The sequence below is a fragment of the Agelaius tricolor genome, unplaced genomic scaffold (assembly GCF_023055355.1).
Source record: "Agelaius tricolor isolate 1412-34295 unplaced genomic scaffold, bAgeTri1.0.p SCAF_67, whole genome shotgun sequence".
In the NCBI taxonomy this organism is placed as follows: domain Eukaryota; kingdom Metazoa; phylum Chordata; class Aves; order Passeriformes; family Icteridae; genus Agelaius; species Agelaius tricolor.
The window spans coordinates 896,195-919,441 of record NW_027269327.1 but is presented as its reverse complement, the minus strand read 5'-3'; the positions used below and the strand labels follow the sequence as shown (position 1 = coordinate 919,441).

Here is a 23,247-nt window from a genome sequence, read left to right as displayed (position 1 = left end):
CTCCCTGGTAGCAGAGATTTTCAGAGAAGGGGGAGGTGTTTTGACCCCTCTCTTTTGGGTTGCTGGCAGGTGAAGTCTTCTATTTTCTTAGCATATCAAGAGAAATTTATGTGAATTTATCCCCATAGCTCAAACCAAAAAATTGGTGGTATCTGCAGACATCTACATTTTGCCCTTGGTAGGTAGGCAGGGTCAAGTACCTGAAGCATTTCTCTGCTTGGCAGTGAAATGATTCTTTTTGGAGATGATCCCCATAATTAGTGTTATCATCCTTCTGGGGATTTTTGTATCTGTTTGTGACTTGTGTGGACTGAGGAGTGCTTTTAGAAGGGTGGAAGTGAGTGGGAATGGGCATTTATCACTAGTGTTTTGCACTGTTGGTGTTTGTGGGTTTTTTTTGTGGTTTTTTGTGTTTTTTACCAGTTCTTCAAAAGATGTTTTGTGAGACCAGTGTGCAGGAAGGGGGTTGGTGCATTGGATCCCACTTGACTCAGAGGCTTTGGTGAAGCACCTGCTTCAGTGAACAAGAATGTTTTTGTGATGCTGTTGTGTGTTTTCATCCTCAGCAAGTGTTAGGGACTGCCTACACTGAGTGTTGCTAGTTTTGGATCATCCTTCTAATCTTGGTCTCATTTTTGTAAAGCTGGTGACTTAAGAAAAAGTGGGGCACCAGGATGATTTTCTGTTTGTTTTGTTTTTTTAAATACAGTTTTCGTTTTATTTGATTTTGCCTATAGCAAGGTAAAAGCAAAAAAACTGTAACATTCAATTCTTTAATTGCTATAGCTTAAATCTGGATTTTCTGCCGTTGCAGGATTAATTTCTACTTGCTTGTCCAGAGTGACTGTTCAATGGTTCTAATGAAAGCATGTTGAAGCAAATAGCTTTAAAAATGATTGAGGTTCCCAATAAAGCAATGTGTTCTGCAGTATGTTCTCTGCCAAGGGAAGTAAAAGGTATTCAAGCAGGCTAGTGAATGATAAAATGTACCTATTGCTTTAGAAAATGAGTTGATTCAGAAGTGAATTTTAGTATTTTTCCGCTAATGGAAGCATCTATTAAAGAAAAATTATTCTCCAGATGGATTGGTATGTGGCTTTTAACAACTGGTGCACATTTCTCATCACTTAAAATTCTATCCCAAATGGTCATGTATTTCCCTTTGTGCTGTGGATTGTTGCCACTGTCAAAGGAGGCTTGGCAAGACCTTTGCTTTCTTTCCTAGCATTGTCCTGTTCCTTCTCTAACTCATTTTTTCTCCTTCTGTGTGGTGGTGATTTTATTACACTTAATTAATGGAGCTGATGCCAACTCCTGAATTTCTCCTAACTGGGGTTTCTGATGTGTTCAGGGTTACAAATGGCAGAAGCCTGAGGTTTAATTTTGAGTTGCTAGAGCAGGTGATGCAAAGAGTGTTGAATCCACACACGAAGATGTGACTTGAGGGTCTAAATCATGTGGGGTGAGGACTGATGCTGATCCTGACTTATTGTGAAAAACGCCAATCACTTGTTTTTAAAATTTTAAATGTTTAATAGTAATAAAATGGTTATAAAAATAGTAATGCAATTAATAATAATTTGGACAATTTGGATTAGGACAATATGAGACAATAGAGACAAAGAGTTATGGATGTCCGGGTACCTTTTCTGGGCAGCACGAGCCCGAAAAAGGACCCACGTTAACAGAGGATTAACCCTTAAAAGCAACAGCCTGTTGCATATTCATACACCTCATCCATGATGCATAAATTCCATTCAAACACAGGATTCTGTCTGGGCAGTGTCAGCTTCTTCCTCTCAATCCTAACAGCACCTTCGAGGCGGGAAGAAGTTCGTTTCTTCTGATAATGGAGCAATAAATTCTCTTTCTCTGAAAGATTCAGGTGTCCTGTGGCTGCTATCACAGTGCGAGTCCTTTCTGTAAAAAAAGTATCCTACATAGCACAGTTTCTATTTGAACATTTTTTATAACCTAAAACTATATTTAACACAGTACTTAAGAGAATTAATACAGCATCACTTTCTAACACAACACATTTAACATTCATTTTAATATTTGCAAAAAGCCAATCATAAAATACATGCATTTTTCACATTATTGTACCTAATTCCATTTGGCATTTAGGGTTAGTGTGCCCTGAAATGTGTGAATGGTTTGTATGAGTGAGGTAAAGTCTGGCCCAACATCACTGCCCCCAGAGCAGCATCGCCATTCCTTTGGTTTTATGGGGAAGTGAAAACCCCCCTAGATTTGAGACTTCTTTTGAACGTGCTACTGGTGAGTGTTGGGAGTACTTCCAGTGTGGGTGAGATCACTCTGTGTGGCTCAGGGTGCTGTGGGTGCTGAGCCCCTGTGGCAGGGCAGCCCTGGCTGCTGCTTCCTCCTGGAGCTCTTTTTGGCTTGGCAGGGCTGTGGGGGCTGAATGGGCTCTCGGAGCACAGGGCATCCAGGACAAGGCAAGGTGGCATGTTGCCATTATATTACAAGAGTTCTATTGTCATTACACTGCAAGGGTTCCATATTGCCAGCGTTTCATAGGCAGCTCCTCTAGGCACTGACTCTTCCTTGTCCTCGCAGTAGCCAACTGATTCCAGTTCCCCTCAACCAACTCTTTAGGGGATAAGATTACATTCTATACTTCCTTTATTTACTTATCTTCTATCCCCCTACAATTCCCCCTTTCTCTTTTAATTAGCGAGTTGCAGCATTTCTAGAAGGACACATTCAAATAAATTAACATTATGACACGTTCATCTATTTCATTTAGACCTGAGAGTTATACAAACGTTCAGGCAACATATTATGGTACAAATATACGTATATATTCCTGAGTGTTGGTTCAGTGTTGCAGCTTTTCTCAGTTTACCAAGTACTTATCTTCAAAATCTTTTATACTCATATTTAACACTAATAGCTGCAATTAATATATTTTACCAAGAGTTTAGTATTTAAGTCCTTTTCCCAAAATCCACAGGGTCATATAGTCAAGTTCTTTTTCACGAATCTATGGGGTCATATAGTTGAGTCCTTTTTCCCCAAATCACTGCTAGGTTACATAGTTTAGTATTAAAGCCCTTTTCCTCCCAAGTCACATCAGGGTCACCATTGGTTGTCATCATAGTGCAAGATTTCTACTGTCATTACACTGCAAGGGTTCCACATGGCCAGAGTTTTGTACCTCCTCTAGGCACTGACTCTTCCTTGCCCTCACAGCAGCCAACTGGCTCCAGTTCCCCCTTGGCCAACCAATCCACTCTTTTATAACACTCTTCTGATTGGCTACAGCTGTGGCCTGCTAACATCAGGCCTGCTCCTAATCCTCAATAATTACCTCAGCTGCAACTCTTTAGGAGGTAAATTACATTTTAAACTTCCTTTATTTACTTATGTTCTATTGCCCTACAGTGGCATCCCTGGTGGTGGGGGAGATGGTGCTAGGGAGGGAAGGTGTCAGGACCTAAACAGTTACTGTTGTCTGTTCTGGCAAACTGGACCTTTGGTTGGTGTTTGGCTCTTCTTCTTTGGACCCACAGCTTAAGAATTAAAATCAAGCTGCACATATGCTCTCTCTGATATAGGTGTGTCTTGTGCATTTGTTCTGCTGAAGGTAGAAAGTTGCCTTTACTTGATGCTCTGAGATGATTTCTGCCTCTTGGACTTGCAAATATGCTTGCTTTCTTTCCCTGATTAATTTTAGAAACACCCTGGTATGTTTTAAAAAACCCTCCAGACAGTCACTATTTCAAATTAAGAAAATATAATCACATAGAAGGGCATATGAAAGTCGTATCTCTGTTTATTTATTTTGCTGAGATTGCATTATCATTCAAGCATGAAGCGATGTTTCACTGAAGATTGCTGTATAAACCTATATTGTTCTATATTATGTAGGAAATATGACATTTCATTACAAGCAGACAGTTATTTTTATAGAGAGCATAAAAAGTATTTTACCTTTCAGGCGCCTGTGGTGAGGGGGTGTATGCATTCTCAATTTTTTTTTTCTATTTTTTTTTTTTTTCTATTTGAAGTGGGAAAATCTACCTGAAAATAGAAGGCTCTTATTCTAAATGGGTTGTACTCCCAGCTCATTTGTATGGTGTTTTCTGCAGAAACCAAGCAGAACACAAACCCAGTGTTCCTGGGGATGCTGTGTGTGAGGGCAGGTGGCTGTGCCACGCCACAGGAGCTGGGCTGTGGCAGTGCTGGCCTCAAAACCTCCCCTTCCCAGCCCTGGGGTTCCAGCTGCAAGCCCAGGCTGTGCTCAGCTCCAGAATCCCAGGCTCTGTGCCCTCTGGATCCCCCCAGCCTTGCTGCCCTTCCCAGCTCATGAGTGCAATTGCATTTAGCATCTCACCATGGAGCTAGTGGGAGAGTCCCCTTGGAGGCACTGAGATCAGGCTGGGAAAGCAGCACTTCTAGAGACATTTTTGCATCAGCAAGTACATTTTTCACCTGGCTTGCAGTAGGGATGTCCCAGGATGCTGGTAATGGCTGGACTTGTTTCCCAAATATATACATACATATATAAACATATATATATATAAATATATATGTGTGTATCTATATGTATATATACACACTATACTTAGATGTGTGTCAATTTTCTAAAAGCCTGGTTGTGTAACTCCCTTTGCACCAATCACACTGGCATAGAGTTGCAAGCACTTTGTAAATACTATTTGTTACCCAGTGGTTTTGGCCCAACATTCTGGAATTTCAGAACTCTGGATCTTACTGATTTTAATCAGCAGAGAATGAATATCTGTGTTTCATGTGGTTTTGGTGTACTCTTATCTATGAAGAGGTGGTAGAGAAGAGCAAAATATTTCAAAGTGTGTTTCTAACTGAAATAGTCAGTGCACTGATGAACCATGGATGATTCTGAGCAAGGAGCCCTATATTTTTGTATAAAGTTTGATGGATGGGTGGTGGGATGTGGGCCTTCCTATAATGAGAAGCTGTTGTACTTTGCAAGGCTTGACTGAAGTTTAAACATATATGTTCCACTGACAGCACTGCCTGCGAAAGGCAGATTCTTTCATGTGAAAGAATTTTTGAAAGCTTTGTTAAGTCATATTTTATTTCTGGTAACAACTTCAAGAAAAAAAAAAAGGAAGATATGAAGGTTTTTAACCTTCAAAAAATGATAATAATCTTAATCTGTCAGGTCTTGGACATTTTACCTCTGAGTCTTACTTGTGCCTTGGAACAGGCTACCAGTGTGTTGCCTGTTTCTGTAGATAGCAAACTGGATATTGGTGAATTTATGGGTCTGTGGGAGACATAGTTTTGTATCTCTTGTGTCAGCTTTTTAAAAAGAAACTGCATGATATTTATGACCAGTAATAACACCTGCTAGGTAAAGATAATGATGCAGATAGAAAAAGCTAATAGATAAAGACAAAATCTGGTCTTCTGTGCTGGATTGTTTTTTTTTTTTTTCTATTCCACTATAGGATGGCAGTGGAGATGGTTTCTGCTCCTGGAAGCTTTATCTTCTGCTCTGGTAAAAGTGGCACTGGACAGATAAATAGTTTGTTGCTGTAAAGTGGGCACTATATATTTATTTATCAGGGGAATTTGAGCCCCTGGCAAAGATTTTTAAATGATGCCTGGTGATTTTGGATGTCTTAAAACTGGTACTTTTCACCAGTGAGCCTTTCAGAGTCCAAGTCTGGGTGTGCAAGCTCCTTTGGAGGGCTTTAGGCTGCACAGGACAAATGGAGACACCCAATTACCAAACATGCTTGAATGCTTTTTCCCTGGAGTTTGGTTTCAGTCCATGGCATCCCCTCAGCAGTGATGTGTTTGAGGCTTTTGGTTGTTTTCCAAGCCAGTCTCTCTCCTCTCTGTCTGCAAAGCCTCATTCAATGACACAATGGAGCCTTTTTAAAGTGTTGGGGATTTTTTTTTTTCCCCCTTCTACAGTGAAATTCTGAATTGTAATTTTCATCACTCCTCTGTGTGTTACATCATGCATGCTGGGCTGGATTCTCAGCATTCACTGGAGTTTCTCTGGTTTTCTACTAGCTTTGTGCCAGCATTTTTGGCTTCAGAGTAAAACCTTTGGAAAGCAAGCACACTGGTTTCTAATTGGTTATGACATCCAGGAACTGTAAGTGGCTCAGGTCTTGCAAAAATGTGAAAAAAGCCCAGCATGAGAGACATGGCAACGAGTGGGAAGGTGAAATGCCACGATTTCTCTGCTTTGTCATTAATTGTCTTTTGTAATGATGATGTATAGTGAATAAAAGGATGAGTTAAAAATGAATGTGGTGGGGGATGATGCATTTGAATCTTAGAAGATCAGCTGTGAGAAGGTGTGAAGCTGCTTGGCCATCGTCAGGACTGGCGAGGCTGGAATGTTTCTGCATCTGCCTGGTCAGGCTGTAGTTTAATAAATATTGTATGAGCTGTCATACTTTGCTTGTTTAAAGAGAGCAATCCCTGAAACAGCCGTGGATTGCAAGCGTGTCTTGTATTTATTTCTCAGGCAGGAGCACAGCCATATAGCATTATTAGCAATAATACATCTCTGCCTTACACTGTGCAAGGACAGATTTCCTGTGATGTACGAGGGAGAGGTGGTAACAGAGTCACTGGTGAAAACTGAAATTGGAGCTTGCTGAGTTGTGTTGGGAGAGGCAGTGCCTGAGATCTCTGAATTTAGGGGCCTGTTTATTTGACTGCAGCACACCTTATTTACAGCAACTTAATCTGCTCGCGGCAGACACAAATGGCTCAGCATCCCGTCAAAAAATCCATCAGAAAATCAGTAGCTGACCAGTTGTGAACTTGTCAAATTGACAAGTGGACATGCTGACAGAGATGGCATTTGGGTTTTTCCATTGAAAAAAATGCAGTGGTGCACCATGGTGGATGACTCTCAAAAATAAAAAATATTGCTGTGAAAATGAAAAATGTAATCTGAATCTTTCTGACTCAGCACTTTTACTAGACTGTTATTTCCCTTTTTTTTTTTTTTTTTTTGTTTCCTATTAAAAATAAAATTCTTAGATGCAGAAAGAGAAATCCATGCAGCACCCCATGTGACTGAGAAGTTAATCCAGCTCTTCCAGAATAGAAGTGAGTTCACATTTCTGGCCACTCTGCAACAAAAGGCATCGACTTCTGGAGTTATCTTGTCCATCCGGGAGTTGGAGCACAGGTAAGAGCAATTTGTTTCTCTCATGGAGCAGCAGCAACATAAAAGATTCTGAATGCTCAGTGCTCTGTTTGGACAATGTGTTGAAATGGTAGATGTAAAATCTAACATGCAAGTTAGAGCCTTTCTTCACAGTTTGCAATTTGCTACTTTTTTCTAGCTCTTATTTTTTTTTTTTGTTATAGGAGGAATTAATTATTTATGTATCCCAATCTGTAAAATAACTTAAACAGAAAGATCAAAGCCAATGTAGTGTAGATGCAATGCACTTTGGAAGTTACAAACCTTGTAATGCAATTTTCCTGGCTAGTTTATTATATGTGCTTTAGGAGTTTGCTTTTTCATAAAAGTTAAACTTGCACTTTTCTTGCTTCACTATGTTTTATTACATTATAAAAGAATACATTTTCTTTGAGATGCAGTAACTAAGCTATTAAGCAATTAAGTTACTTGTGCTTCCATGCAATACTGTGTATCTTTTCTTCCCTACATAAATACATTGTATTCCTATTTCAAGTATGTCTCTTATAGTCTGCTGTTTGTAACTTTGTGAATGCTTTTTTGGTAATTTCTTAGGGCTTGAAGGACCTTTGTGTCTAGTGTGACACAAAAAGGATTAGTGCTGGTTTTTTCTGTTGTAATTAAAGTAATGGGACATTCTTTGGTTGCTCCCATTTCAAATCTAATATTAGTTATTGTGCAGCACTTCTATTAAAAACAGTCCTACTGATAATTTGTCTTAATCATGTACTTGATACTCAGTTGTTACCCCAGTTGGCCTTTTTGTGGAGAAAGTGTGTGGAGGAGAAGGCAGTGGCTTCATCATGGCCAGATTGTCAGTGGTGCCTTTTGCTAGTGCAGCAGCAGAGATGTCCAGAAAAGGCTCCCCACTTAAGGGGAGGACTTTGCTGTACTTTTCTGTCACCACTCTTTCTTATTGCTCTTTCTTTCACTTTATTCCTTTTTACAATTTTCAGGCCACTGTCTCAGTCTAGAAGAATATTGTTTTACATTAGAGAGGGATCCCTCCCTCCATCTATTCCTGTTCTCCTTCTCTTACTCTATCATTCTTTTTGCATTACTTTTCAATTTCTCCAAGCTTTTTCAGGCCTTGTGAAGTCATGGTTAACAGGATCAGTTTGCCATGTTAAGAGTTTGTTTATTATTTATTTGAGGAAGAGGACATTGAGGACAGCCATGGAACAGAAAAATGCTATCACATGCCTGCACTTAGCAAAATCCAAGGTCAAACTAGACAGGCCGTGGTGATTATACAATGCAAGGCACATGGATTTTTAGAGATGGCATCTACTGAATGCAGCTCCTGGAGTCCTCTATCTTGACAGGCAGAGGCTTGTAGGGAGATGTGCTCTGCAGGAGTAATCTTGGTTGAGCAAAATACACCGCTGTTGTCCTCTCTGGCGCTGAGGTTATCTATAATATTTAAAATTATGACATCTGCTTAAAAATCCATAGAGTTGAAGGATTGCCTGCTGGTCTCAGTTGAACCTTTGTAGCTCTGTGTAGTAACAGGAAGTTTCAGTCTCTGTAATTCCATGCAGGAGTCAGAACAGGCATGTCTGGTGTTGCTCCTGACTCCTGTTACTTCAGGTGGATTACTGTGGCTATCCTTCTTTTTTGGACTCATTGTTTATCCCTTAAAGCCATTGTTTGTTTGTCAGGTTGCTGCTCAGACCTTGGTAAGGATCCTGCTTCAGACCTCAGATCTGTGATGACAGAAATCAATAAAGTGGATGACAATGGAGAAAGTATTTTTTAACATGGGTGAGAAGCAGAGAACAAAGATTTGGGGCACTACTGAAGAGCACCATGCTTACATTAAATCAGAACTTTCAGGCTGATAATTTTTGGTGTTTCTCTAGCAGCTCCACTCACTCTGTAGCTTTGCATGGGAACTGAAGTGGGTGCAGACACAGGGCAAGCCTTTTATTAATCGTGGCTCCTGCTGAGCTTCTGATAATTATCATGGCTCTGTTCTTGATGACATCACATTTTTTGGTCAATCTTTTTCAATTTTCCCATGTCTATGAAAACAGACACTGCAAAGAGGACAATAAAGAGTATCTTTATTTCATCAGGAGCAGGATGTGTGGGAACAAGTGTAAGGGTGCAATTGTTCCCTAACCAGTATAGTTTTTGACCATGGAAAACCCAAGAACTCTTCTCAATTTCTTTTCTTTGTGCAAAATAGGAGATATTCTAGTTAAAGGCTTGCTTTTTTAAACTTACCAACATACCAAAAGTGGCCAAATTAAAAGTTCAAGCCTTCAGCAACAAGTGACAAAAAGAAGCTCTGTTAGCTGTGGAGTTCATATCTCTATGGGAAATGTCTTTTTTTTGTTGTACACAGATTTAATAGATGAGAAATAGGTGTTATTCCAAGCAAAGAAAAGGTGTGTGCATATATTCTGTTTTTTGATGTAGTGGAGATGATTGTCCTAAGGTAGTAAGGCATAGAATGCCTGGTGTAAATTTAATTTCTCTAATAAGTTTTAGCAGATTTTTATTTTCCAAGAGAATGGAGCTCTTAAACTGAAGATCATAAAATAAGATTAATACAACTTTTCTTGAAGTCAGTCATTTAGATTTACTATTTTGTTGTTCTGAATGGATATTTTGTAGCAATTAGAGATCTGCTGTTAATTTGTGTCATCATTTGATGGGCAGGACAATGATTACAATGCATCTTTGTTAACATTTTGTTGAATCAGTTTAATGATGATAAAGATTTTGTTTTCATGCTTCAAATGTATTAAAATAAATCTTGTAAAATCGAAATCTTAATTAATGCAGAGAAATTCTAATTGGAGAGTCTGATAGTTTGTGCGGTCTGTGTGTATAGTTACTTGGAATATAGTGGTAAATCTGAGGATTATGTTTTCTTTCCTAAATCAGAGGTAATAAAAAATAATATAGAATGGACAGACATGTTACTTGGGGATGCAGAAGGTGGAAACTGTTTTGATCAGTGAGTTGTGCTAGCCAGTTCTTCCCAGATGAGCTTTGTGAGCTATTTTGCTCACAACCTTTGACTCTTTAGACCACCAAAACACTGAGAAAAGGCCACCAAGATATTTAAAATGCCACCCACAATGAACTCCTCATTTCAACAGTGATTTAATAGTGTTTCACCTGAAGCTGTGTCTGCCTGCTCCTTAGCTGCTCTGGCCTCGCATGGTCCAGAGCCCAAGAACATAAATTAGATGGAGCCATCATTGCCTTTCAGCTGTTTAATCTCTGAGTTTGAGATATGCTGATGGTTCTTCTCCACCACTGGCCAAGATCAGCATCTGGAGAAATGTGTCAAGGATGTTCAGGGTCCCATTTGTCATTCTTTCTGAAGAGTGTTTCATAGTGGGAGATGTCACCATGACAGAACAAAGAACTGAGTCATAAGATGATTGTTTCAAAGATTTTGTTACAGGAAGCATTAAAAAACTTTTTTCCTAAATTTTTCCCTTTTTTTGTTTTCCTTTTTTTAATATGCTTGTAACCTCTAAGTCTAGGACCTGAACTTTAGAAACTTGATGCCATGCCAAATATCTGGAAACCTGTAAGCTGCTTGTACTGCTACAGTGAAATGGATTTACTGAGTCCAAAATCTGCCCCTTCACTATGTAGCAGCAAGCTGTGTTGATATAAATATTCAGGAGGAGTCTGATAAATGTGCTAGGCTCATAGTGAGACTTTCATTCCTTGCAGGTCAGTTTTGGGTGGGGAGGTGAAATAGGATGAGACTCCAGTCCGTTGTTGGGGGTACTTCCCCCAGGAGACACCATGAATGCCTCCTGAGGCTGTTGAGGAGCAGATAGAAAGCTGTATGTTCACAAATAACAGCTGGAAAGCTACCAGGCCATTATATGTTTAATTAAAAACACAAAGGAGTAATAAGCTAGTTAAATTATTCACTGAAACCTCGCTGATGAAGAGAAGCCTCTGCAAATGACTTCTGACCCTAGTAGTAAACCTGAAAAATTGGATTTACTCCCTGCTATGTTTTAGATTATTCTCTGCAAGATGGAGAATAATATTCCAATATGAATATTGGATTCCAAGATGCCCAGGATTCAGAAAGGGAAGGAAAAACTCTGCAGATGTATCCATTAACCTTTTTCTTTTAGGGTAAAGGGCACATCTTTATGAATATTTATATGTGGAGTTGCTAAACTGAAAAGCTGTAAAGAGAATAGCTGAAGACTGAGCCTCACTTCCACCCCTCTGAATGAGCTGATGTGAAATATGTGAGGCATTTACATGTTTTCCTTCTCAGAAGGTCTTTAGAGATGCAAATGCAAATAGAATTGTGCTCACCTGCTTCTGTTCTTGGGGTTAAAGTACCTGAAAGGTTAAAGTGAAGAAGAATATATACACTGTTACATAAATCTTCCACTGATTTAAGCGTTGTGAGAGAGGAGTTACTACTGGAGGAGTTACCTTCCATCCTGTGGCTTCCTGCTGAGAGCAGGTGTTTTATGGACACTAGGCTGACAATTGTTGTCTCTCTGAAGCATTAACATGCTGCTCATAACCAGCTGTTGAAGCACATCCATTGGACCATGCTGGCAATTGGAGGAGAATGGCTGACAGTTTGAAACTGTTAAAACCCGAATTTGGACAGTGCAGAAATGTTATGGTCAGCCAGGAGCAGGACGTGTGGGTCCCCCAGGAGCCTCCTCCAACATGCTGAGTTATTCTGTTTGATTGTTTTATGACCCTCTGATCCAGGCAAAGAACCAGAATGTCTCAAACTTACACTAAATGCAACTTTCTGAAAACTGTCTGCTGAGTTTGGGCTGCTGGTTTGGAATGTTAACTCCCCTGGTTAATAAGACATTTAGATGTCTGCACCATGTTATTAATGTTCCTTTGCGTGGTTGACGGTAGTCTGGTGACATGTCTGCTTTTTTGGGTTTTATTTGCAGTTTTTTAACGATGCCTGTGTGCTCTCTTTGCTCCAGGCACTGTCTCCAGAAAGGGAGGGGTGGCAGTGCCTGCCCTGATGGTTGCTGGCTGTGGAAAGCTGCCAGAGCTCGTGGCAGTGGGGCAGGGAAGGTGGAGGCCCCCTGGGACTGAGGGCAGACATGGACTGGACCTTGAGAGAGGGCAAAGGAAAAGATTTTCTTTTCTTTTTTTCCCAGAGAATCCAGGAGAAATGTGTTTGTTGTCTGTTACCCAGTGTGCAACAAGTCAATAATTACACACTTGAGAGAGACATCTGTGACCTTGTTCACAGGGGTCTGAGGATGAGGGAAGAGACGAGGATCTGACTCCATGTTTCACAAGGCTGATTTATTATTTTATGATATATATTACATTAAAACTATACTAAAAGAATAGAAGAAAGGATTTCATCAGAAGGCTGGCTAAGAATAGAATAGAAAAGAATGAATAACAAAGGCAGCTGCCTCAGAATCTCTGTCTGAGCCAGCTGACTGTGATTGGCCATTAATTAGAAACAACCACATGAGCCCAATCCCAGATGCACCTGTTGCATTCCACAGCAGCAGATAACCATTGGTTACATTTTGTTCCTGAGGCCTCTCAGCTTCTCAGGAGGAAAAAGTCCTAAGGAAAGGATTTCTCATAAAAGATGTCTGCGACAAGACATCAATTATTTATTTCAGATCTGCACGAGCCTGGGCACTCGGTGCTTTCACACAAACCAAGTGCACCAACAGGGCTTCCCACACTGTTATTTGTGCACAGAAATCCAGATTTGGTAACTTCCCAAGTACAGCCCTGGTACTGGTTAGTATTTACTACTGGTTAGTAGTTTCCATGCAGGTTTTGTAATCTCAGCTAACTTCTGGGCCTGTCCAAGGGAAGGGTCTTCCTGGGCAGGTGGCTTCTTGAGCTCTGGGTGTGATTTTTTAATGTTACAATGGAGATAGTTCAGCTAAGGGATGCATGGACCTTGAGGTTTTTGCCAAGTTGGTAATGTATAAATAGGCATACAAGGACATACTGATTTACTACATCCTTATAGTTTATTAGTTCTAGCCTGCTCTTCAATTAGGGTAGGTAATTGTTCCACTGATTAAGTGTCCTTTCTTGCTGATTAGAAACGTCTTAATAAGCCAGCTTAAAGTGTCTAAAGAATACTGACCAGGCCAGGCCTAAGATGATTTTGGCATATTCCATGTTTTGCAACGTGTGGAATTTGTCATAATGTAAGTAATCACCGAAGAGCTGCTGAATTTCAGGGATTAGAGGGAAGAATCTTTCTTCTAGGGACACTGCAATTAGGGTAATTTGTTTTCAAATACTTTTTAAGTGAGTACTTTTACTCAGGTGACAGACCTCATTAGTTAAAAAAAAATTTCTCTTTGTTTTTTTTGAGATACATTTAAGGAGCCTTAACTTCAGCTGACTCCAGCCAGACTCTTTCCTGTCCTGCTGACTGGGCTAGCTCTGAAGCCTGCTAACATGCTGCTCTATTTTTAGGTGCAGTGTGAAACTTCCTACTTGGTTTATTAGGACTAGGAGAGAAACCAGGCTTTTCTCTTTTTTTTTTTATTTCAGCCAGTAGGCAGGTTGCAGCCATGGTGAAGGTAGATTTTTAGACATATAAAATGAAAACAAAAATGCTGAAGGTCAATCCTCACAACACATGCCATGGAAATCTGTAGCTGCTTTGTACCAGCTCTGACTCCAGCTGTCTTTTACTTGGCAGGCAGATGTTGGGGTTACTTTTTTCTTTATCTGATCAAAGAGAAAAGTAAATTTGTATTAGGGTGACCTCTGCCTAGTTGCAGGTACACAAACACATCATAAATGCTTTATGCCTTGCAGCTTGCATGCCCAGCTGCCATGTATAGGATGGGTAGAACAAAAGACAAAATGTTAATAAATATTCTGTACTAATAGAAGATGTCAGTGTGGGAGTTTTTATTGTTAAATGTTTCAAACTAAGCTGGTAGAGCACAATTACTCTTGTCCTCAGAGTGGTCTGAATAGAAAAATAAAGTCACTTAATTGACTGAGTTTAGTTCCTTTTGCTTGAAATGAAAGGATAGAAATGTTTGGAAGAACCTCATTTAGGTAGCCAGTAGCACAGTGATGTTGCACTTTCAGGCTTTTACTTGTGAAGTTTGAAAGTGTTTAGTATCACATTTGGCTATATTGGATTTTCCTGCACAGAGGGAATACTTTTGGAATGGAGTAGGTGATGCAATATATGGCATTCACCTTTTGTGTTTCCCTTTGTAGAAAATTAATCTGATTTTTAGTAACCAATTTCTTTGCCACAGGTAATGCTTCTATTCATGGCACCTTTTGTGCTGCCTGATGTCAGCCTGACTTTGGTGATATCAGTGTGCAATCTCTGCCACAGCAGTGAGTCTTTATTGCTTCATTTGCCATGTATGGCTTTGCTGTGCAGCCTCTGGGTCTGTCTGTATTCAAACCAGCTGTAAAAAGCAGCTTTGAATGGTTTGTAGGTATGGATGTTAGGGTGATTTATTAAAAATATGGATATTGGTCTAGTACCCATATTCAGCTGTGATGGACAAAGACTCTCTAACAGTTTAAAGTTAGAAAGTGTGTGTTTATTGTGGGATAGCTCCCAAATACACACCACAATTTACAGGTGATTACAGAGCCCTTTTATCTGTACAGGTATTGAATACCCAAAATACAAATGCATATTCATGACTTTGGTACATCCCATTCCCCTCTTCATATGGTAATTAGTTCTAAAGCCATTAAGCATGAGTAGTTTGTTCCTCAAAATGGGTCGGTGGTCCCTTTCATGGGGAGGGGTCCCAAAATGAGGAAATAAGTGAAGTCTTCCTCGTTCTGATCTTTCTACCTTGTCAATGCAAATCTGACAAATGAACCCTTGGTAGGACTCCCATTCCCCATCTTCAATTGGTTTCAGAACAGAGGAGCCCTACAATTGTCTTATGTTCCTAAAAACCATTTATCAGTTTCTATATTCTTCATTATAAACCCAGCTAACCAAACATTGTGTTGACAAGCAATCAATTACTAGTTAACTACTAACTCTTAACTTCATCAAGGCCTACTCATTTATTTTGATTAACTCCAATAAAGCTTATCTCTAACTAAAACCTCAGCTCCTCTAAAATCCCTAAATTCTTTAAAGTTTATGTCTCAGGGGAAGCTTCCCTGCCTCACCATCCAGGGCCACTGTGGCGGTGACAGTCATGGCACACAAGACCCTTGCTGCACCAGACGTGTTCCTTAAGAGGAGTAGATCTGTGTGCTTGAGCCTGTTAAGAGCATTTCTTCAAAATCCAATGTTTCACAGTGGTTAATGCTGCAGAGCTTGGGATTGTGCCCTGTCACTTTATAGTAACTAGGGTACAGGAGCAGCGCCCGTGGAAGCGACTGAAATATTTGAGATATTTGCCTTGGCAGGTGTAACTTGTTCTGGTTTTGCATCCACACAGAGCTGTGGTGACAGCTGCAAAGTGAGTGTTTCCTTTCCTTTGAGGAGATGGATCTTTTCTCTCAGAGGCACTGCTTTTCCTCACCACGGCTTCATCACCAACAGGGGCAGTGCCTGGGCAGATGCCTGCCAGCTTATCTGCAGCACAGTGCCCAGTGCCTGCTCCTGGCCTGGTTTGCTTTGCACTGAGGATGCTGAAACAAAATCTCAGTTATTTGATGTCTCTGTGCAGGCTGAGCCACTTGGCACACCCACCACAGTGTGCCCCACTGTGCACTCACTTGGTGGTAAGGAGCAGCAAAAGGCCAAAGCAGTAATGGCCTGTGATTCATCACAGAATCCCTGTAGATGGAAAATCCTGAGATCTCTATGATAATGGATGCAGATTTTTTGCCTGTCTCTAAATACATCAAGAAGTGTTTCTACAAAGATGCTAAAGCACAGTCTTGCCTGAAGCCGTTTTTATCATGAAATAGCACAATGCTATTGTGAAATGAAAAAGCTATGTGCACAAACAAGTCCAAATATACTGATTTTTTTTCAGAAGCTTGCTGAATTTACAATTTATAGCTGATGACATCAAAATGACTGTCTCTAGACTTTTCCTGAATTTGCATTGTTATTGACAAAATTAAAAGCTGTGCCTTGGCCAGACTCACAGATATTTTCCAGAAGTTTCTGTGCAGTAACAGTCTGATTTTTATGGCAGTGATTTTTTCCCCAGCATTTGGGAGGCCCCACATGGTAGTGTGGCTGCAGCACGTGTGAGGTGGATGGGGCTTCCATCCTTGAACTCCCGTGGCTTTGTGACCTTCTCCCATACAATGGTGAGCAGATGCACAGTGTTTTGACTAGATGGCAACCCCAAGTTTGTACATATTTGCAGGCCTGCCATCTGTGCCTGCTGCTTTGCCCTGGGACATCTGTTCAGTAGCTGTAAGAGCATCTGCTCTAAGCGCTGGTGCTGCTCCTTGAAAGAGGCTGTGGGGCTTCATTTGGCACTTGATCAAGGACAATGGAAGTTGTAAAGTCAGAATGATAACTCTGCTTTATTTATGTTTGAATGTGGTAAGGAGGAGGGTTGCCAGAACTGAATGCAAAAAGTAGTTCTGTGTTAGTTCCTGGAGCTCTTACAGGAGCATTTAATCTGCTTACCCAATTGTGCTGCTGTCTTCATTGTGGGATATTTTAGTGATTGGTGATAGCTGTTGGGTGGTGAAGATCAAGAAATAAAGTGCTGTGTACCCTAAGGATGTTCTGGAGGACACCAATTCCACAGTTCTTGTTGGACCCTGTCTTGGGATCCACAGTGTGTGGGCTGTCCTTCCTTTGGCCACTTGCACAATCTAACAGCAGTGAAATCTCTGAATGAAACGTGGTGGTGTTTGCCACAGGGTAAGATCTCTTCTGTGGGTTGAGATGGTGAATAGGTGAATATGTTTCTTTAATGGAGATGGTGGATTAGGCCAACTCACCTTATAGAAATACTTTGCGTTTTCTGCTTCAGGTGTTGTAGATGTTCTTGTTTGTCACAGACATCTTTTATGGAAAATCCTTTCTTTAGGATTTTTCCTCCTGAGAAGCTGAGAGGCCTCAGGAACAAAATGTAACCAATGGTTATCTGCTGCTGTGGAATGCAACAGGGGAATCTGAGATTGGGCTCATGTGGTTGTTTGTAATTAATGGCCAATCACAGTCAGCTGGCTCAGACAGAGAGTCCAAGACAGAGCCTTTGTTATCAGTCTTTCTTTTTCTATTCTTAGCCAGCCTTCTGATGAAATCCTTTCTTCTATTCTTTTAGTATAGTTTGAATGTAATATATATAATAAAATAATAAATCAGCCTTCTGGAACACGGAGTCAGATCCTCGTCTCTTCCCTCATCCTGGGACCCCTGCAAACACGGTCACACTTATTTAATGTTGATAGCGACTTTTCCGTATTTTTTGGTCATTACATCCACAGCCGGTGTTTCCAACTGAAAGTATACCTTTCTCTCCTGATCTGGAAGTGAAATGAGCAGTCAAATGTACCGTTTAGTCACTGTGGTGGTGACTAAAAGAAAGGGGAAAGAAAAAAAAATGTCATTAAACGTACCTGTGTCAAGCTTTATCGTCTCCAAACAATATTTTTGTGTGAGGTACGTAGGGGTTGCAAAAAATGTCAGAAATAATTGTAAAATATCTTGAATCTAATGTGGAATAATACTGTTCTTCACAGAAAGCACATTGCATGACCTTAAAATATCCCAACTTTTTTTGATGTGCATAAAATCAGTCGGAATTTAGCAGTGTTTTTCTCTTATACATTGGGGTTTGAATGAGAGACTGCAGATAGACCTATAAAAAGCATTTGAATTCTATAATTGTACAAAAGAAGCCAGCAGTAATTTACATGCTTAGCAAACAGAGAAATTCTACTAGTGGGAGAATTTCAGCCAAGGTCAAATTGTATTGCTGTTCCATAAAAATCAAGCTTTCTTAATACACGTGTTCTGAGAACTTCATCTGTCAAAATACATGTTAACTTCTGATCGTGCCTTATTTAAAATATATGAAAGTACAAATTGTTACTGAGAAATAACCAATAAAACTAGAAACCATCACTCAGTGCTAAGAAGTTGACAAGGAGATTACTGTCTCACGCCTTTTTCCCTGCAAAAGGTCTGGAGGAGGGTGGCAGGGCCCTCACTGTAGGGCAGCCTGACACAGGTGATGCAGAATCAGAGATTGTCACAACACTCAGGGTTCTTTCTTGGGCTTTTGGAGTGCATTTCATGGCAGCACTGGAAGTTCACACTGAATCATGATACATATATTCAGGTGGTCCCAGGTGTTGCAGTCTGTTCAGGAACCCTGATTCATTCCAATCCTCTGTTTTCTTGGCGTTCCTGACAAAATACTGGAAAGTATCTTCAAAACACCTGGTAGACATCAGTCAATTTTCCTGTCTCTTGTATGGTACCTTCTATTAATTTTCCCCCCTCCCCATTTTTATGTGTTGTTTTATCGTGGATAAAAAAATGTACAATGGCATCTGAAGATGAGATAGCGATTAAAAACAAAATTCCATTTATTTCCTCTGTGTTTACTAATTATTTTTTTACCGGTTGATGATTACTTGCCTGAGTTTGTTTTTCCCCTCATTTGTCTTCCATTCCCCAATTTGCAGATTAGAGCTCTGAAGCAGAGCAGGTGCACTGGCCTTTGTGCCACTGCTTTGGAAGAGGCTCCTTTCCCCCAGAGTCTCGTGGAAGGAGGAAAGAAAGGAGAAATCTGTTTGCATGTGACTTCTATTCTGGTAGAGAAAAGACAACTTCTGAACCCAGAACATCGTGAAGTGTTTGTGTAATCAAGGTCTCTGTGTGAATTTCTGCATCTTTAAAAAAAACCAACACAAGAGTGTTGGTTTAGATTGCCTTTAGTTTTTTTAAATACAGGAGAGAGAGCGATGTGCTGGGGTAACCCAGTAGTTTCTGCTGTTGGGATTATGTTGGCTGCTGTTCACTGATGTCTCTCTGAGTGTAACTGTTTGTGATTTGCACTTGTTGAAGGGTGGTGAAGAGTAGGTGCAGAATTTGTCTGCTGTCACCCTCCTTTTCCTGCCACTGAAGAGCTAAAACATGGTGTTTAATACAGTCCCGTGGCACTTCCAGCATTAGGTGCACATCTATAAAAATGTTAGCACTAGCTATTACATGAAATTTTAAGTAATCTGTTCTGTACTATATAAATTAGTCAGGAGGTTGACAACAAGCTCGATTCCTAAGCAGCAAGTTGTTCTCAGTCCTGAGGTAACTATTGACACTAAAGCTTGTCAGGTGAGAAGCTTTGCAATTCCCTGTGCTGTGCAAATAATAGAGCCCTGATGTGATTAAGTGCAGTATCAGACTGACCTTTCCAGGGCTGCACTGTTTCCTTTACATTAACAAAGAAATCATTGTGTGGTGAGTGATCAGCTCTGTGGCTATTGGAGATTATGAAGAATGACCTCAGGAAGCAATTTGCTTCCTGCAACAGGAGATTGTCTTGTTTTTGGGCTCTTAAGCCTCTGTGATCAACCCTATATCTCTATGTATATACATACAAATACTTTGTGTGTGGATGTTATGTACTTCTCCATCATTTAAATTTTTTTTCCAGTTTCCTGTCTCACTTCCTTTTGTGCTATGACAGCAGATGGAAATTACAAAATGTTTAAGTATGACATCACTGACAATACTTTTCCTGTAGTGCTCTTCTTGCTTGGGAACACCAGCAGCAGAATCTTCTGGATATTGACTATACTGTTACTGAGCATTGAAATAATAAATCTTCTCCAGATTTCCTGTGAATGTTATTTAGGTATTTTAATGGGTGTTGGCTGTAGTTAATCAACACCCTGCTCTACTATTTAGAAAACCCCTCCTTTTCTGCTCTCCTTGTACCAGTTCCTTCACAACACCAGTCTTTTTTTCCACTCTGTACTGCATGCATTTTGTTTGTACCTATGCCTGCTGTGTTTTTATTCAGCACTGGTTTTACCTTTACCTCCTTGTGTGTTTTACTTTGTCACTCGAGCCTTTGATTCATGTGACCCAATAATGCTTTTATGTTGCATGAAAAATATGATTGGCAGGATGGAGGAGGGCTTGAATTTCACATTTGGTGAAGACTTACTGTCTTTGTGTTCCCTTTCCCAGCCTGTTGTGATGTCTTGCACATGTGTTTTATCACCTAAGTTTCCTCCCAAGAAACTCCTTTTTTCCAGTTATGTTGGAAACCCTCAGCTTCATTGGTAAGATCTAATCTTGAAGAAGTGCACAGCCCCCATGTAATGATTGTGCACACAGGCTGGTAGGGCCAAGCAGTGTAAAAGGCTTGTGGGAAAATGAAAATTGGCACTCCAATATTTATTGGTTTGTGTTACATTTATTTTTTTGGAAGTGGATTTCATTACTGTAATTTTTCCCATCCTGCCCCAAATCAGCACCTATCTCTCAAATGCCATGTTAAATTGGTATTGGCCAACAGGGAAAAACAAAACACTGTGGAGGCAGATGGGGGAAAGGACTATCTGGACAATCTGACATCTTTACTTTCTTGTAGAGCTATTTCTACCATGAAGGGAGGTCTGCATCACCTGTTTCTATAGACACAGCTTCATTTTAGCAGGAAAAAGATTCGATATGATGCAAATACTTGGTGAGGTCCAAGAGAAGACTTCACTATTTATACTGTCAGTGTATAAAATCATCCTGGAGAAAGAACTGGCTCCCCCCACAGCCCTGTGAAGTCAATTAATAACCCCATTTCATTAGCTCTCCTGTGAGTCTGACAGCTGTGTGAAGGTTTTGATTGTTGGACACTTTATGACAGATTTGGAGACACCTAATCCAGCCAAGAGGTTTTGTCCTTTCCTTGTAAAGCTGAACGATCACGGCAGCAACAATAAAAGTCAGAAAATGAGTTAAGCACAATTGCATGTAGGGGAGTCCTAAAAATAAACAGTTGTGGTATTTTAACTGGATTTGCAAGTAGTAAATACAAATTTAATGATTACCAGGTGGTTTCTTACCTTAATGGCTTTTTATTTGTTTGTGGTAGTGATATATGTACTGTTCTTTATTTTTCAATTTCTTACAAAGCCTGCAGTCATACAAAATATTTTGGTGAAAAGAATAAGGCTTGGTTTCTTGTAGTTTTCTATGGGTGAAAAGAGGACTTCAGTTTCCTTGGCTAACGAGTGGTACTTGGAGCTGTTTTCAGTAATTAGTATCGCTGGTTTTGTATGCTCTGAATGTATAGCCTTGTCTCTCTGCTCCTTTTAAAAAAACATAATTAGTAGCTAATCCATGCTGAGTAACCTCTTTAGATTGTGGTATTTGTTTAAAGAAGCCTTGCCAGTTCAGAAGAAAGCGACAGTCTCTTTCAGAGGGCATATCCCAAAAGTGGAACTGATTCTCCATGTTTTCACTGCAGCTATTTTGAGCTGGAGAGCAGTGGCCTGCGGGATGAGATCAGGTACCACTACAGGTTTCATGGGAAGATGAGGACAGAGGTGTTCCCCTACCGCCTGGCAGATGGGCAGTGGCACAGGATTGCTGTGTCCCTTAGTGCCTCTCACCTGCTGCTCCACGTGGACTGCAACAGGTAAGCAAACACTTTCTGGCATCTGGAATGCTTTGAAAAGTAATCTCTAGTGACGGGAATCAAATTGGAAAATGTCTCATTCTAGAAGTATGCTGAACCGCCCTGGGATAAGAGAAGGAAAACCAAGTACTAAAATGGAACAATTCATTGTGATTATGAACAAATGTGGAAAAGGTTGATTGCTGATGGGGGAGTATTAAATGCATCTCTGTAGTTTAGGCAGTAGCTGAGCAGTTATGTTTGCCAGTGATTGCATTTAAGTGTGATGGATGGGTGTGCAGTCTGCTCTGTTGTGAGCTGCTTCACTCAGCATACCTGAGAGCCTGAAGGATAGATAGATGCATCAGAGACACTTTAATTTTATTTTGCATAATCAGACAATGTAGCTTTTACTGATTTTTCCACGTGCTGCCGCATTTGGAAACTTCTGAGAAACCTGAAAGCTTCTTTTTGCGTGACTGGAACCAGAGTTTTTTGTTTTCTGAAGGTTATTCTGTCTTTTCCATTAGAAGTTGTGGAGTCTGTGAGATGGCATATTGCCAGGATTTCAGAGAATGAAAATCATCAAACCTAGAATCTCTCTTGCCTTGGGACTTGATCTCACAATGTATTGTAGACTTCAGACTTAGCAACTGATGAGGAAGAAATTCAGAGAGCTTGAAATTGGGACTTTGATGATAGTCTTTATGAATGAGGAAAACAAACCATTACTTTTGTATCTTATTGCACCAAAATGAAGGGAAAAAAAATCCTTCACATTCAGTGAGAGGATCAGCATGTAAATTTTGCGATCGTGGCACTTAAAGGATTGGGTGATGGTAGCAGATATTTTTTTCAAAGTCTTCATTTTGTGAAGACAGGCAGAATAAAGTTAGATGAGTATTATAGGAGCTAAAGGAACATTTGAAAAAGTTTGAATTTTGACCCAAGTAATTATGAGATACTGTTTTGAGAGGAATGTTACAAACATTTTCTGCAACTCCATTAACTACTGAAAAATCTAATCTGAAGGAATGTTGCTTATTGGACCTTATTTGGACCTTAGAAGCAATTAAATGCTGAGAGTAATTTTAAATTCATTGGGGCATGAAATCCACAGTTTGCAAAGATTCTCTTAATTTCAGTCATTTGATTTATTTATGTTCCCGTTATTTGTCTGTTATACTATTTCTTTGCTTTCAACAGAATGCTTCTTTCTTTGTTTATTGACATACTGGGTTTTGGGACAGGTTCTTTGTTATCTACTTTGATTTTTTTTTTTTTTTTTTGAACAGCAAATGTGTTTTGGGAAGACCCTTTTTAGCAGATTGTTTATCTGGCTGCTTTCTTGTACAGGATTAAAATGAAGACAACACAAAATGGCTGTCTGGTGCAGAATTCTTTCCAGGGACAGGAGAACTGCACAGAGCCATGGTTGTGACCTGATTTTCTTTACAGTAAACAAGAAATAGATAGATACAATTATGGAATGAGCTGTGCTGTCATATGAGGTGACAAATGTGTCCAGCCATC

At 40.1% G+C, this 23,247-nt stretch overlaps 1 protein-coding gene across 3 annotated transcripts in view; it reads left to right on the top strand.

The window, feature by feature from the left end:
* NELL1 (neural EGFL like 1) overlaps positions 1-23,247 on the top strand; it is a 318,623-nt gene that overhangs the window by 22,235 nt on the left and 273,141 nt on the right. For all 3 annotated transcript variants that reach the window (XM_071417123.1, XM_071417121.1, XM_071417122.1), the window contains exons 3-4: positions 7,024-7,174; positions 21,565-21,735. In XM_071417123.1, coding sequence (XP_071273224.1) covers positions 7,024-7,174; positions 21,565-21,735 — 322 coding nt within the window. The remainder of the gene's footprint in view (positions 1-7,023; positions 7,175-21,564; positions 21,736-23,247) is intronic.